A 14,351-nucleotide genomic window follows, 5' to 3' on the forward strand; every position below is an offset into this window, starting at 1 on the left:
TTTCCTAATAGGATTAGCAAAGTATAAAAATCGAAAAAACCATATCGAAATTCCTGCTAAATTTTGATACAAAATACCTGTATTTTTTCTCAATACAGAAAATTTAAGAGATTTATAAAGAAACAGTTGTTGAAGAAGAATTTGATGTATAAAATGTAACAAATATTGGAACATTACACTAAAAAAGAAACTATCAGTAGTCAGCTAATATGATAGTTACTCTCAAAATACAATATAATTATAAAAATTCTAAAATTTTAATTCGTCTTTTTTAGTTTAAAAAATGTTAATCCTGTTGCCTTCGTATTATATTTAGACGTTGGTCTGGTTCTATTTCTTGTCCTATTTGTCATAAAATAAAAATAATTCACTGACAAACACAAATTTAATTTAAGAAGTAAATATGATGACTGTTTGCTAGTTGTCAAAAAAAAAATAACATTAATGTTAGTCTTTGAATCACAAAAACAGAAGTTACTTGAAGTTATTTTTCAGTTGCTCGTATTCAAATATGCGTTAAATCATGAACAGAATAATTTACAAACAGTAATATTTATTTATATACATTCGTATGTAATTTATCATGATTTTCATATATTTTTGATAACTTTATTAACGATATCAATTAAATCAGAATGTAGTCTTAATTGTATTAGATGTTATAGTTCAATATAGCATTTTTGTTATTTCAATCAACAATGTTTCAATATATTAATTGTAACTACATTATATTTACTATATTTCACCTACTAGATTAAATGCTGATGTAATTCGTAATTCAGATCATTAGATCCATGTCATTCCTTTTCTTAACAAAAAAAAAACTATTCATTTATTAATACTAATATTCCTACATTTTTTTTGTGCCAAATACAACAAAATGTATTACTTATTGGCACGCAGCGCAGCGAAAAGAATACACGCAATGTCAGTTTCCCAGAAACGTTGAGGTCTGAGGTCACCTAAGCAACATTGAACCTATTGACCATGATTATATAAAATATCTACTTAATTATCTAATACTCCTCATTCCTCTTCGGTTAAGAGCAGTAGTGACAAGAAGTACCACCGCTCTTCCATTTAAGTAGAATATAAAGTGGGATAGCCTTTTATGAAGTGTATTAAGTCCATCCATATAGATATATAAATCCGTTATCATGCACTAGACAAGAGACGGATTTTCATTATTCACACACACAATAAATAAAACAAAATCACATAATATAATCAAGTATTTATTTCTAAGTAATTTTGCAAATCAATGAACAATGCATAGGGAACAAAAATACATTTTATTACAATACTACTATATATATTTACAATAAAACTATTTTAGACATTTTATTCTGAACATAAAGTCTTCAATATCGCGCGTGTTCTTCATCTTTTCTTCTTTTTTTTTTGTTGCTCGAATAACAATAATGTTGTATATATACAATAGACAGGATAAATTAAGTTAAATTAACTAAACGCTTCATATTTTCTTTGTTTTCTTTTTGTTTGTATTTCTTACTCCATTTCGTACTCCATTTATTTATTATTTAATTATTTATTTTATACATACTACACATATCAATAAAATCACTTCGACGTGTGCTCGAAACAAAAAAACAAAACAAAATGGAACGCGCATATTTTCTTATTTACTTAATAAATTAAGATGGTGTCGTTGTGTCTCAGCACGTTTCATTTCTATTCCAATCTCGTCCACGCATTCGGATAAATTATAAATCTATGGTCCATTTAATATATATACTTTTTTTTTGTTTTCTTTTATTAAATATTATATTATTCAACATAATTTATAACATGTATAAATTGTGATTGCTATGATAAACAATATTTAGGACCACTTAAGCGAACGTTAAAAATTATTAGGTACACTGGTATGATATTCATAATGCTTTTACACTTTATGCTTATTACTTCTTTTCTTTTTTTCATCTTCATCTTTCGTTTTCGATAACATAAATGCGAATGGGACAAATCATATTGGAGGGATGATGCAGCAGGCTTAATTGCTAAAATATTTCAAGAAAACGAAACGAAAAAATATAATAAAATATATAGACAATATAGAATTACATGAGGTAACTCCAAATATATATGTATATATCTACTTAAGTAATACTTCTCATTTTAATGCAAGTATATAAACACGTATTATTCATTTTTTTCTTCTTTAATATATATATATAATTTTTTTTTTCATATTCTACAATGAAAAAATCGTCCATAGTAAACAAGTAAGTGTTCATTACTGCTTCGTATTTAGATTTGAAATTGTTTAAAACGCGCTTCCGTATTCCATTTCCTTTTTATACATAAAACAATCAAGAGAGTGTATAGACAGACAGATATAAAGAGAGAGAGAGAGTGAGAGAGAGTTTGGTATTAACAAGAATATGTATATAAATATATAATACTGGATAAAATAACAAAAAGAAAACAGTGTCGAGTGAAAATAAAATCAAACGAAAAGAAAAGCAATACAATGTCAATAGTTATTATTCTGTATAAAACATAATGTACAAACTACATATATAAATATACTAAAAAATATAAAATGATGATGTGGGATGAATGCAGCGAATTTCTTATACACGTTTTATCGATTTTTTTCCCCTTTTTGCTTTCCTCAAAATCAACTGAAAACACTCTAGTCTGGCACATGAGTATATATAGATATTACACACTAAAATGATATCACAACATTATGGAAACTTCATTATTATTATTATTTCTTATTATTATTAATATTAATATGTTACAGTTACACACTGAATTTGTTTACTTTGTAATATAGTTTCCATATATAATACACAAAATCCAGTTCCTCTAAAAATTATAATTTACGTTCTGTTTATTTTTTTGCTGTTGTTGCTGTTGTTGTTATTTTTCTCCTATTTTTTGTTTTGTTTATTATTATACGTTTTTATTTTTTTTCATTCTTCAGTGCAGTCACCGTGTTTGTTACATCGTTAAGGAGTGACTCTTTAATAAAATGGCAGACTCGTGTAGCTTAAAGTATACAGCAGGACGCCGAGCAACAACTACTGTTACCTCCTTTACTTTTCTGTCGTTGATCTAAAAAAAAACAAACAAAAAACAAAACAAATTAAGATTAATGTTCAGAAATTTACTAATCTGTTACCTTGTGAGTTAGGCTCAGGTAAGTTTTCTCTAGGAACCAAATGCATGACTGTTGTTCTTCCATACGGCAAGCCGAGTGCCCCTAATGTAACATTGCTGTGTAGAAATCTGCCTTGGTATATGAGCCGAAGTATTTCCGCCTTCGACACCGACTCCTGGCACCAATCTACAATTAGAAAAAGAAAAACAATTAAAAAATTGTAATAAAAAAAACAACAACACACTTCAATGTAAGCAATTTTGAAATGAATAATCGATTCCTTGAAACACTGTTTTGCCATCCAATGATTACATGATATTTGCACAACAACAATTAAAAATTACACTTTAACATTTAGCAAATGCAGCAGCAGCAGCAACACATGATCTTCATTTGCAAATAAACATCGGATGATGAAAATCAATAATAAATAATAGCAAACAAATTACATTATTGTCGATGTATCTATTTTATAATCTTGAACAAATCAATTTAATTATTCTCTCAATTTGAAATTGACTTATTTTCCTTTTAATAAAATAAATCGTCCTTGTTTCTGTCGCATCAGGGCCGCAAGGATGCCGTCATCCATAAATTCCCTTCATATTACAAATATTCTTGTTAAATCCAATTTATATTCAATGAAGATGTAGGGAGCGGAAAAATATTGGATTTACTTATCGAATAACAATTAATATTTTAATATTTTTATAAGAGTTTGAATGTAATAAGTCGAGTTACTTGCATCAAACTCCTTTCAAGAATGTCTCGAAGGCCGAACCGTCTGATCCATTGTTGATGTTTACGAAAATATACTTAATATATGTATCGATATTCTATACATAACTATTCATTTAAATATGATTTCAATATATTATCTACTATTGACTACCTGACTTTATTGATCAATTAGTTAACACCAAAGCGAATGCAATTTTAATCTCCAACCAGATATGGATTCAGGAAGAAATGATTATAATCTTCCTCATAAAAATTTAAAACTAGTTTCCAAACTTGATGATTGAAATATCAGTGACCATAAAGTTCATAAATACACGGCTTGCAGTGATTTTAGTAGGAATCGTAACATAAAAAGGATCGTTTTTCGCTTCGTTGCGACGATAAAAAGTCTTAAATTTTTGATAAATACATACGTGGTATTATTGCATCAAACGCAGCATTTGCTTTCATGCTATGGTATAAAAGATCAAAGACGATTGCTGGAATAACGTTTAATGAGCCTTCATATAGTTTTGAAAATAATGAAATGTCCTTTCCAAGATTCACTTAAAGCACAGATTACAAGTGAACTCATAAGATGATTCCACGAACAGTTTTATCTCGATTTCTGTCTACGATTTCTTTTTTACTCGTTATTTATTCGGTGCTAACGTATTCATGGAATGTTTAAATAATGGAATACATCTTAAGCAATGCCAATAGATGCGGCTTTTGGCATTGAATGAATTATCAAACGTAATGGGTATGAATAATTAAAATTTGATACACAACGCGCGTCTTGATCCGATTGAGATTCAACATACATTACGAAGATATCTGGAATCTGCGCTGTATATTAATGAATCTAAAGCACAATATGCGAATGGAAATAGTCGAAATTGAATGATTTGAATGATTGGCTAACAAATGTTGATGTGATGAGCCCATTCTGAATCCAAACGCTTTTATAGAAATAAGACTTTGAGCAAATGGAAATGTGCAAATGGAAATGTGCAAGTGAACAATGTATCTATTTTAAATATTTAGGGTATATCCTAGTCGATTTTAATCTGCTTGCATTTATTATTTAAAATCTAAATAAATAATAAAATGAAGGCATTAATCAAATTTAAACATAAATAAGCAAACATGACACATATTTTAAATAGGTTATCGTGTTGCTTACTTTAAAATAACACTCGGAATCAAAGAGGACACACCGCGTTCCATTTATTTATATATTGTGCTTGTTGTATCGATGATTCCGAGGTACTTACAAATACTACTTAGATTATTAATAAGAAAAAGAAAAACAAGATAATACAAAAAGGTCATAGCTACAGTAGTGATGCATTTAATGAACAAAGAGAAATTAAAGAAAAAAATAGATTAAAAAAAATAAATAAAAGGTTCTTTACCTTCCGGCCAGTTTTCGAAAACATGCTGAGCAATGTCTCCGGCCGATTCGCTGGGACTGAAAAGGAACTCCTTCGTTTTACCGCTGACAAGGATCAGTCTTAAATTGATCTGAAACAACAGAAGTAGAGGAAAATCAGATGGTTGGATGGATGGATAAATGCGGTATGCCTACAGCGTTGCAGGCACGTGTAATATCCTGCTGCAGGAGGTCACGTCCACCAAAATACTCCCCAGATATCATCATCGTAATAATAATAACAATGATCATAATACCGTTGCCAAGAACGTTCTGCTTTGCTACCGCAGCTTGCGTTTTATACATCCGATATTGATTCACCATCACAGTTTCTTTCTTTTTTGTCCCCAGAAGCATACTTTTTATCTTCGCTTTTCTGGTAACACATGTTCAAAATATATGAGACTCACTAAGGTAAATTCTCAAAATTATGTAGAAAATACATAAGGAAACAATGAAATTCGATAACAGGTGGAAATTCCAATTAGTATAAATGAAAGTAAAAAGATTATTTTGCATTTTCATAATATAATTGCTATAATCTATTCTCAAGAAATTAATTTATTCTTCATTTAAATGATAAACCAACAAAATATATTCCACGAATGTGGACTTAACAAGTAAATTAATCAAAAACGTTTTTTTTTTAAATCCGTATAAATTTAGTGTTGCTAAAAGCGAAAGCTGCGACTCTTAATTAATTCTATGTATATAAAGTTAATTAAAGCTGTTAAGTCTCAAAGAAGAATGTGCTAATCATTCAAAAGATAAATAAAAAGCATATAGAACCAATATAATTTGCGAGAAATGAAAATGAAATATTGTAGAAAGTGATGGAAAGATTCACAAATTACATACACATTTTTTTTATAGTATAATTATATTAGTTACATTCTAGACGTGTGGGTAGTAAAAGGTTAAGGGAGTGCACGGAACCTAAATTGGTAATTGGATTAATTTGTCATTTACGAGAAAACCGTGTAACATCAAAGATGAATGATAGAAATTATGCACACACACACAAACCAAGCCATTCTAAATCCTTCGGTACTGCAAAGGCTAACGACCTTACGTACTTCCTCATTCAAATTATTGAATACATTTTGCTGCAATCTTTCGTCTTCTGCGACATTGTAGTATTTCGCAGCGCACACAAATAGCATTGCACTATTATTTTTATGTCTTAATACAGGAAAGGTGTTCAATCTTGCAAACGACGTTACACGAATCCACGTAAAACTGGATTACCAGCATTTAAAAAACCATTAATGCCGCACTGTAGATTTTATATATTCGAAGCGGTGCGAAAGAGTTACGGCGCGAAATATACAAGGCAACTCTTGGTGCATAACGTGTCTGAAAGATTTGATTGTTTCCAGCACGCAAGATAAGACCAAAGAAATGGGTCACAAATTACTACGAAATATATTTTTTTTTTCTCTTATATATCTCTGTCGCTTAGCGGAGTGGTTTTATGGTGGTTAATTTCGCTGTAACGAGCCGAATAATCTGGATGAAATCTAATCATAATTACGTTATTAATGTATTTTTATTTGCAGATCATTAGCAACAGCGATCATTGCTTTTGGTTTAACTGAAGCAATCGTTTGTAACAATAGAAATATACATAAGGCGCCTAGACTATCAGACAAAATTATCTAAGGAAAATCTTGACCAGTTCCCAAAAAAAATTGAGATTTATGAAGGTAATGCTATTACCGAAAATTTTCTTTGAAAATGTCTATTAAGGAACTTTCACAACTCGTTTATAAAGCTTATTCTGAGAAAGGTACAAACATTCTAAATTTTCTTTACTTCTTCATGGATAACAAACATTTCTCTGTCAAATTACGAAAGTCCACTTTCATTCGGACCTACGCATTTTTATCATCTGATTGTGCTTGACATTTATGTTGAAATAAAATGAAGGGAAAGCAACCGAAATATATATATATATTTATATTTCTTTTTTTTTACCTTCAGCAAATCAATATACGTTTTTGCAAAATGTATACATTTTCAGTTAAAAGTATATTCACACAAGTCACGCAAAACTCAGGTGTAATATAACTAATGATTAATTCAAAAAGTAAATGAAAATGTTACTAAATAGATCTTATCGTTTCGTTTTATATTATTCTGCTGTTGATATTTTATTTATGAGGAAATAATGGAAGGCAAAATATAACAATTTTACATGGTTTGTATTATAATTAAGTCAGAGATTCAGCCAATAATTGTAATAAATTACATGGTGAAACCAATGATAAAGTAGAAATAAACAAACTTATAAATCGTATTCTGAATCAATATATAATTATTTGTAATTTACATACAAAAATAAACTGAAATTATTACCATGTAAAGTAGCAGAATGGTAAAATATTTTATTTATATTTATCACACATTCTGTCATCTACCTGACATAAAAGTTGTTTGAATATTTGAAACCTGCTTAAATTATTTACCCATGCCTTTATCTCCGGTAAGTTCATTTCGTTTCGTTTCCTAAATAACTATTGTGAATAATTTATACGCACATTGAATTATAAATAGCGTTTTTTTCTTCTCCTCCTGTGTCTCCGTTCGTTTTTAGTGGTAGTATTTCGTCCTGTATTTTCCGGTTCTCTCTTTTTCTTCGCCGTGCCGTGTTCATAAGGTCGCATGGGAGAATACTTAAATATTTAATTCAACACGGGTCGATACATTCTTATAGCAGAAGGCCGTTAACAATTTGCTGTAGCTTGCTTGTCTCTTGTCAACAATGCTAAAGCATAAAACAACACCTCTTCTCTTCTCCGTCCGTTGCTTCGAGTTTCGTGGAAGAGAAAGTAGTTTATCTATTGGTTCCGGTGGGCAACGATAGCTGACGATTTGTTTCTTGCATTGGGAACAAATGGAAATTGCGATTTGTACCAGTTTTTTTTCTTCAAAAAGCGTTTCTAAACTTAATTAAATTTACCATCCCCTTCGTTTTAAAAATGTATTTAAATTGATTCCGCAAATTATAATTAAGTGATTACACTCTCATTTTTTTTTAGACGTAATTTAATTGTTATTCAATAATAAATGCGGTTTCATAAAAAAAAAACTACTTTCTCTATGAGAAAGTGATGTAAATTGCTCTGTGTAAGTTGTAACATTGAAAGTGAGCTGTTTGAGCTTCACTTCTGATTTTCTATTATTTACCAAATTTAGAGCGACTGAAAACATTTTATACATTTGTCTTTTAATTAATCTTTTAATTAATTGTAACAGAAGCGTGGATTATATCCTTGTTTATAAATATATACAGATAAAAATGTGTCTCCTTAAGTTCAACGAAAGACTGACCTCAACAAACAACTTTTATTTAAAATCAAGATTGATTTTAATTTATTTCTAGGTCGCGTCGATACAGGAAATAACAGTTTTTTTTCTTTTTGACTGAAGATGTTCCGGAAGATTAATATTTTATTAAATTAATTTAATAATATTAAAGTTTTAATAAATTACCGCAAATGTGAGCATTTTCATACGATACAGGATGTAATTTTCGTTTAGTTTTTCAAGTGATTCAAGATGTTCTTTTCAAAGGATATTCCCACGCAAACACATCACGTGGATCTGGATCAGGTCCTGAAGATTGTGTTACATGGTACCTTTGTAAAACAAGTAATTAAAATCACACGACACCGCTCGTTTCAAATTTATTAACACCGTAGGCTTCTATTTCTTCGCGCACCTTTTTTTTTATTATTATTATTATTATTCGCAAACACAGGAAAGAAATATCGTGTTATTTTTTAAACACCGTATTACAACCTACGTGGTATCATTTACAGTTTTTTTTTATTTAGAAGGCGTTTATTAATAGGAATTTTATTTACAAAAATTAGAACGAAAACAATAACAAGCACGTTCAAATATATAAATAATTCGAAATAAAATAGATTATACACAAGAATTGTTTAAAATATTAGTGAATTGATGCCAATTGATTATAAGATTAAGGAATTGAAATATGTAAAATAGTGTGCTAAAGTGTGTCAACAGTCACAGTTAAAGAACTCATTTAAATTTGATAATGCTCTTATCCATTTAGAATATTCTTAACTTTAATTAAGTTAACGATCGTCAAAATCCAATAGAAAACAAGTCGGCATTCCACAATTGAAATTTCATTGAAATCACGATTTGGGTTATGTCAATAATTTGTGTCACGATTATGAAAGTTTTGCACATTTCAATTTTCGAAAATAAGAAATGGTTGCTATAGATTTATTAATTAATTCGTTTAAAATTAAAATTAGACTTTTATTATTTTTTTTATTGTTGCACGAGTTTCAAACAAAGATAATCATGGGAAACAATCTATGTTCGTGTGACAAACTAGCATTGGAATTTCTACAGAGCATGCGACTTTTCGCAGTTTGTTGTAAAATCAGTACAATTGTTGTTAGTGCTGCGTTCATAAAATGTTGGTAATACTAAGTTGTTAATAGTTATATAAATCATTGATTTTCTATTTTGAAAAAAAAAAAATCTTTAAATTAATTTTGCATCGTGTATAGAAAACTGTCGTTAAATTTAATTAGTACGTTTGATAAACATAAATATGGTAGTCATCAAATAATTAGTTAACATAAAAAAGATTGATATTATTCAAAAGTAGTTTTTTTTTGTCGAATGGTCATGAAATTTAATTGATACGTTTAGAGTAATAATGGTCTATTAGAATCAATCACATTTTTCGATGGGTATAAAAAAAATATCATGGGAACACGGTCCAATTCGTAAAGGTTACATTGTAATACAATTTCCTTGGTCAAACGAGTTAGGTCGGACCGAGGCAAAGCGAAAGCGGCCATTTTGGACATTAATTAAACTGAACTTTACAACAACAACAAGAGGCACCAAAAAAAATATCCCCGCATCCCATTGACACTAGGCTTTGTTCATCCAGACTTGAATTACAATTACCCACAGCCCTGTTTAACCTTTAACAATCGCAAGCATATCATTTCTAATTGGGAAGTGGCACATTGGATGCGACGACAGTAAAATATATTTCAAGAAACGACAATTAAACGTATATAGAACAGATGACGAGTTGAACTCGTATTTTATTCCTTCTTCATCTTCTTCATTCCATTTTCTCAGGGATTAAGAAATACTTATTCTAAAAGGTTGTTTCATTTCAAGTTTGATGTATCCCTTGATGTACACGTGTGTGTTTGTGTGTGTGCAGGTCTCGAGTTAGGGGATATATAAAGAAGTACGTGGGATGGCAGTGGATAATATCCAGTTCTGGGTCAGCAAGGAGGGGCCCGCCCGTTCCCGCTGCTGCTGCTGCTGCTGCTACTACTCTCTGCTGCAGATCGATACCATGGCCACCGCCGACGCTGCCAAACCCCCCCGACACTTATCGCTCGTTTAAGTTTACCAATATTTCCTATGTATTGAGCCATGTGATACATATGTATTCACTGAGAAAATCTATACCTATAAGAATATGGCGTGATTAAACAAGTGCTCTCTCTCCACGTTGGTTTTTTTTTGCTGCTGCTCCCTTTTTATCTCGAATCGATTTGGTCACCTGCTCCATGAAACTCTACCCGATTTTTGTAACCATCGCAAGAGAGAAGAGAGAAAAAAAAACGTTTACCAGCTCAATAATTCGCCATTGTCCTTCAAGGACAAGCTACACCTACTTCTATTTATGTATATAAAAAAAACTCCTTGCTTCCAACTTGTATGGTACTACTACTAATACTTTTGTAACATGATCAATATACTAAATTTCTGTGTAATTATTTCAAAATATAGATTGAACCCGTATTTGTTTTTATTTGAATAAGTAAGAGAAAACAAAGATTGGTGTATGTTTCAATACAAAAGTCGATGCGATTTCCAAGCATGGGGGAAAACGCATGTGGGACATAGATTTTTTTTTTTTTTTTTGATTAAACGCACCAATAATCGTGAAGAGCTCAGAGGGTAATACGACCCTCGGCTTTCCGAAGAGATTCGACGCAATTAATCTCCCCCAAAATTCGCCGCCTTTCGTGTCAAATGCAGCCAGCAGCAGCAGCAATATGGGAATTCTGTTCGACGACGCCCGGAGACACCTTAATCTTGGAAACTGTCAGTGAACAAAGTACGTGCAATTTGCAACTAATCGAATCCCGATGGTATAAATAAAACTGACTGCTTGTCAGATTCTTTTCACTTTACAGATACTGCATGTGCCAAACAATGCTTACTAAAATATCTTTTTTCACAAAACGTACGCAATTATTTAAATTACACGGATGTATTAACAACTGCACGGATTCAAACTATTTAATATAGTCTACCATTTCAAATAACTATAGGAAATTAGTTAGTAAATACTATTTGTTCTATACATCTAGATTTTCTAAACTAATTTACTTGAGAGACAAAATATTGACAAATCTAGTAATAATCGTTAAAGGTTTAGTCAGAAAATCGTTCTAATATTTTACAAATTTGATCAGTGACCTGTGTAGTTTATTATAGACAAAAATATACATGTAGTTGATAGTTGAAGAGACTATCACAAAACTAAGTAGCATACATACATAAAGATAGTCAGGAAATAAATATCTCTATTTTGACTATTCAAAAATATTCCTACATGTACAGAAATAATAAGCATCCATTTCGAATAAGTTTATATACAATTATGTTAAATTCAATTCAAAAATAATTATATTAATTGTAATAATTAATTATAAATTTATTTCACGATTTATTAGTCAATCAAAGTCTTGCTTGTTAATTAATTGAAATTATAATAATTTGAAAAGTTCCTTACTATTTCCATGACATTTTAATAAAATATTATATTGAAAAGTTACAAACAACTAATGAATAATGAATAGTACGACAAAATAATCAATATTATAATACTTTCTATGAATATTTGATTATTTTTAAATATTTTATAATATAAGTGTTATTGAGATATTTATTTGTTTTGGAACAAAATCTAACACACATTAATGTATTAATAAAGTAACATTAACTGCTGTTTCTGTTTATTGTTTCATCATCTTCATATTGTACTGATTTTTATTTCATAAGTAAACAATTCTCAACCTTCCACGTAATATTATTTTTCTAGTAATTCTATTTTCTTTGAATTTTTTTAATTTATCGAATAATATTATTTTCTGTTTAATTATATTATTGTTACTTTGAAAAATATTATTCCATACAATCAGAAAATGGTAATACAAAAAGAATCACACGAGTTTTATCAATTTAATTAATTATTTTCATTGCACAACCGAAAAACAATCAAGAAGTTCATGTTCTCTGCAAGATTTTCCGCCAAGAACCCCATTTTTTTTTTGGTGTGTTCATTTCCTCGGGAAATAGGTCAAAGTCAGCACATTGGAGGTTCAATCTTTTCGAGTGCGCTAAATAAAATAGTCGGTGGATGTGGCTTTAAGGGAAAAAAGAAAATGCCGACGTCGGAATATTGACTGGAGAAAGCAGGTCATCTACAGGATAAAATTAGATTGTCGCACTTATAATAATAACGATACGAAACAGATATGTTACGACGATGTTGTTGCAATGAATACATTCAAACTTATATTGAATTATTGTTGTTGCGGATAAAAGAAATTGCATTTACTGAAAAGTTTTCATACAAAATAAGCTGATATTTAAATAACTGTTGAAAAGTGAAATTGACTCCGAAATAACTATTATTAGAGACGCAGTGAAATGCAAATTTAATCGCTCATTTGACACAAATTATCTCTGACATAATAACTTACCTTTTGCAAAATATACCTGACGCTAATAACAACAATATTTCACTATTAATTTGCATGCCACGGTTTATTGGAAAGTCTAAAAATACAAACTTTGTTTGAGTTTTTTTTTTGTAAAAGATAATTAATTTGCGAACGTAATTAATTAGTTAATATTGAATGAGTGCACATAAAATCTCGACAAATTCACTTAGATATTAATTATTTTTATTAACACTCATCTGGTTTATGGACGTGGTGGCTACAGCTTAGCAAGTACTTAAAACAAACGCACGTGTTGGAAGCGAGCGAAGTGCCAAAATTAATTTTTAATGAACAAAGTTAATATTTTTTACACGTTAATAATTGAAACAATTTAAGGTCACTTCAATCAATATTTAGATATTTCTTAATGTACCGAAATACATTTAAACACTTAATTTCAATTATATTTATTTCTTAAAAGTACATAACTTTCAAGTAAACAAAAGGCTGGAAAATGTAGATCTTGGATAACATACAGGGAAGCCTTGTTCCACTTTGGCATTGTTCATTTAATCTATTTCCCAGACTTTTCGAGGTTTAATTCAACAATAGTTTCAGTAAAATATGTCAATGATGTGAAGTATACACCAAGATGAAAAAACAAAGTTAGCAAAATCACTACTCTCTATTTATATTATACAAATGTATCAGATCAGAATATCAATATTTTATTATACTAATATTCAAAATTAAGATTTTATTGATATGTTTAATAAATCAGATGTTGTAATAAAGTTGAAACTTAAAGATATATTTATATTTTTTTCATTGGTATGAAACTCAGCAATCTAAAAACAACGCAAACGCAATTAAATTAAATGAAATTTCTTTTCATCTTTTTATGATATTTTCTACTTTCAATCATGTTTACGCGTTTCCTTATAAGTAATAAAAAAAATAATGCAGGAGTTACATGTATCTGGTAAACACATTCATTATCGTTTATTTTTCAAGGGGTCAGAGAGCAAAAGCATAATTTATTTTATTACAAAAAAAAATATGATTATGTAATCAAAGAGTAGAATAATAATTAAAGTATAAAATTTGCGTAAATACAATTATAATTAATTATCAAAATTGCTGGAAATATAACAACATGGAATTTGAAATAATAAGTTAGTTAATTAAATGTAATTAAATTTGCTATAGATACAAACGTTTGCGAGAATTGTGCATTAATTGGACTTGGGAATATTGGTGTAGATTTTGATAATAGCTCGAATTTCTAATCTAGAGTTTGATCTCGGCT

General features: G+C 29.5%; 1 protein-coding gene across 1 annotated transcript in view; it reads right to left on the reverse strand.

The window, feature by feature from the left end:
* Positions 1-2,885: 2,885 nt before the first annotated feature.
* The window catches only part of LOC108556755 (ubiquitin-like protein 3), a 28,785-nt gene continuing 17,319 nt past the window's right edge, over positions 2,886-14,351 (reverse strand). The window contains exons 2-4 of the mRNA XM_017912991.1: positions 5,272-5,380; positions 3,155-3,319; positions 2,886-3,087 (exon numbers count right to left, since the gene is read on the reverse strand). Of these exons, the coding sequence (XP_017768480.1) occupies positions 3,023-3,087; positions 3,155-3,319; positions 5,272-5,380 (339 nt within the window). The 3' untranslated portion in view covers positions 2,886-3,022. The remainder of the gene's footprint in view (positions 3,088-3,154; positions 3,320-5,271; positions 5,381-14,351) is intronic.

The sequence above is a fragment of the Nicrophorus vespilloides genome, unplaced genomic scaffold, assembly GCF_001412225.1.
Source record: "Nicrophorus vespilloides isolate i.1.1-1 unplaced genomic scaffold, Nicve_v1.0, whole genome shotgun sequence".
Lineage (NCBI taxonomy): Eukaryota > Metazoa > Arthropoda > Insecta > Coleoptera > Silphidae > Nicrophorus > Nicrophorus vespilloides.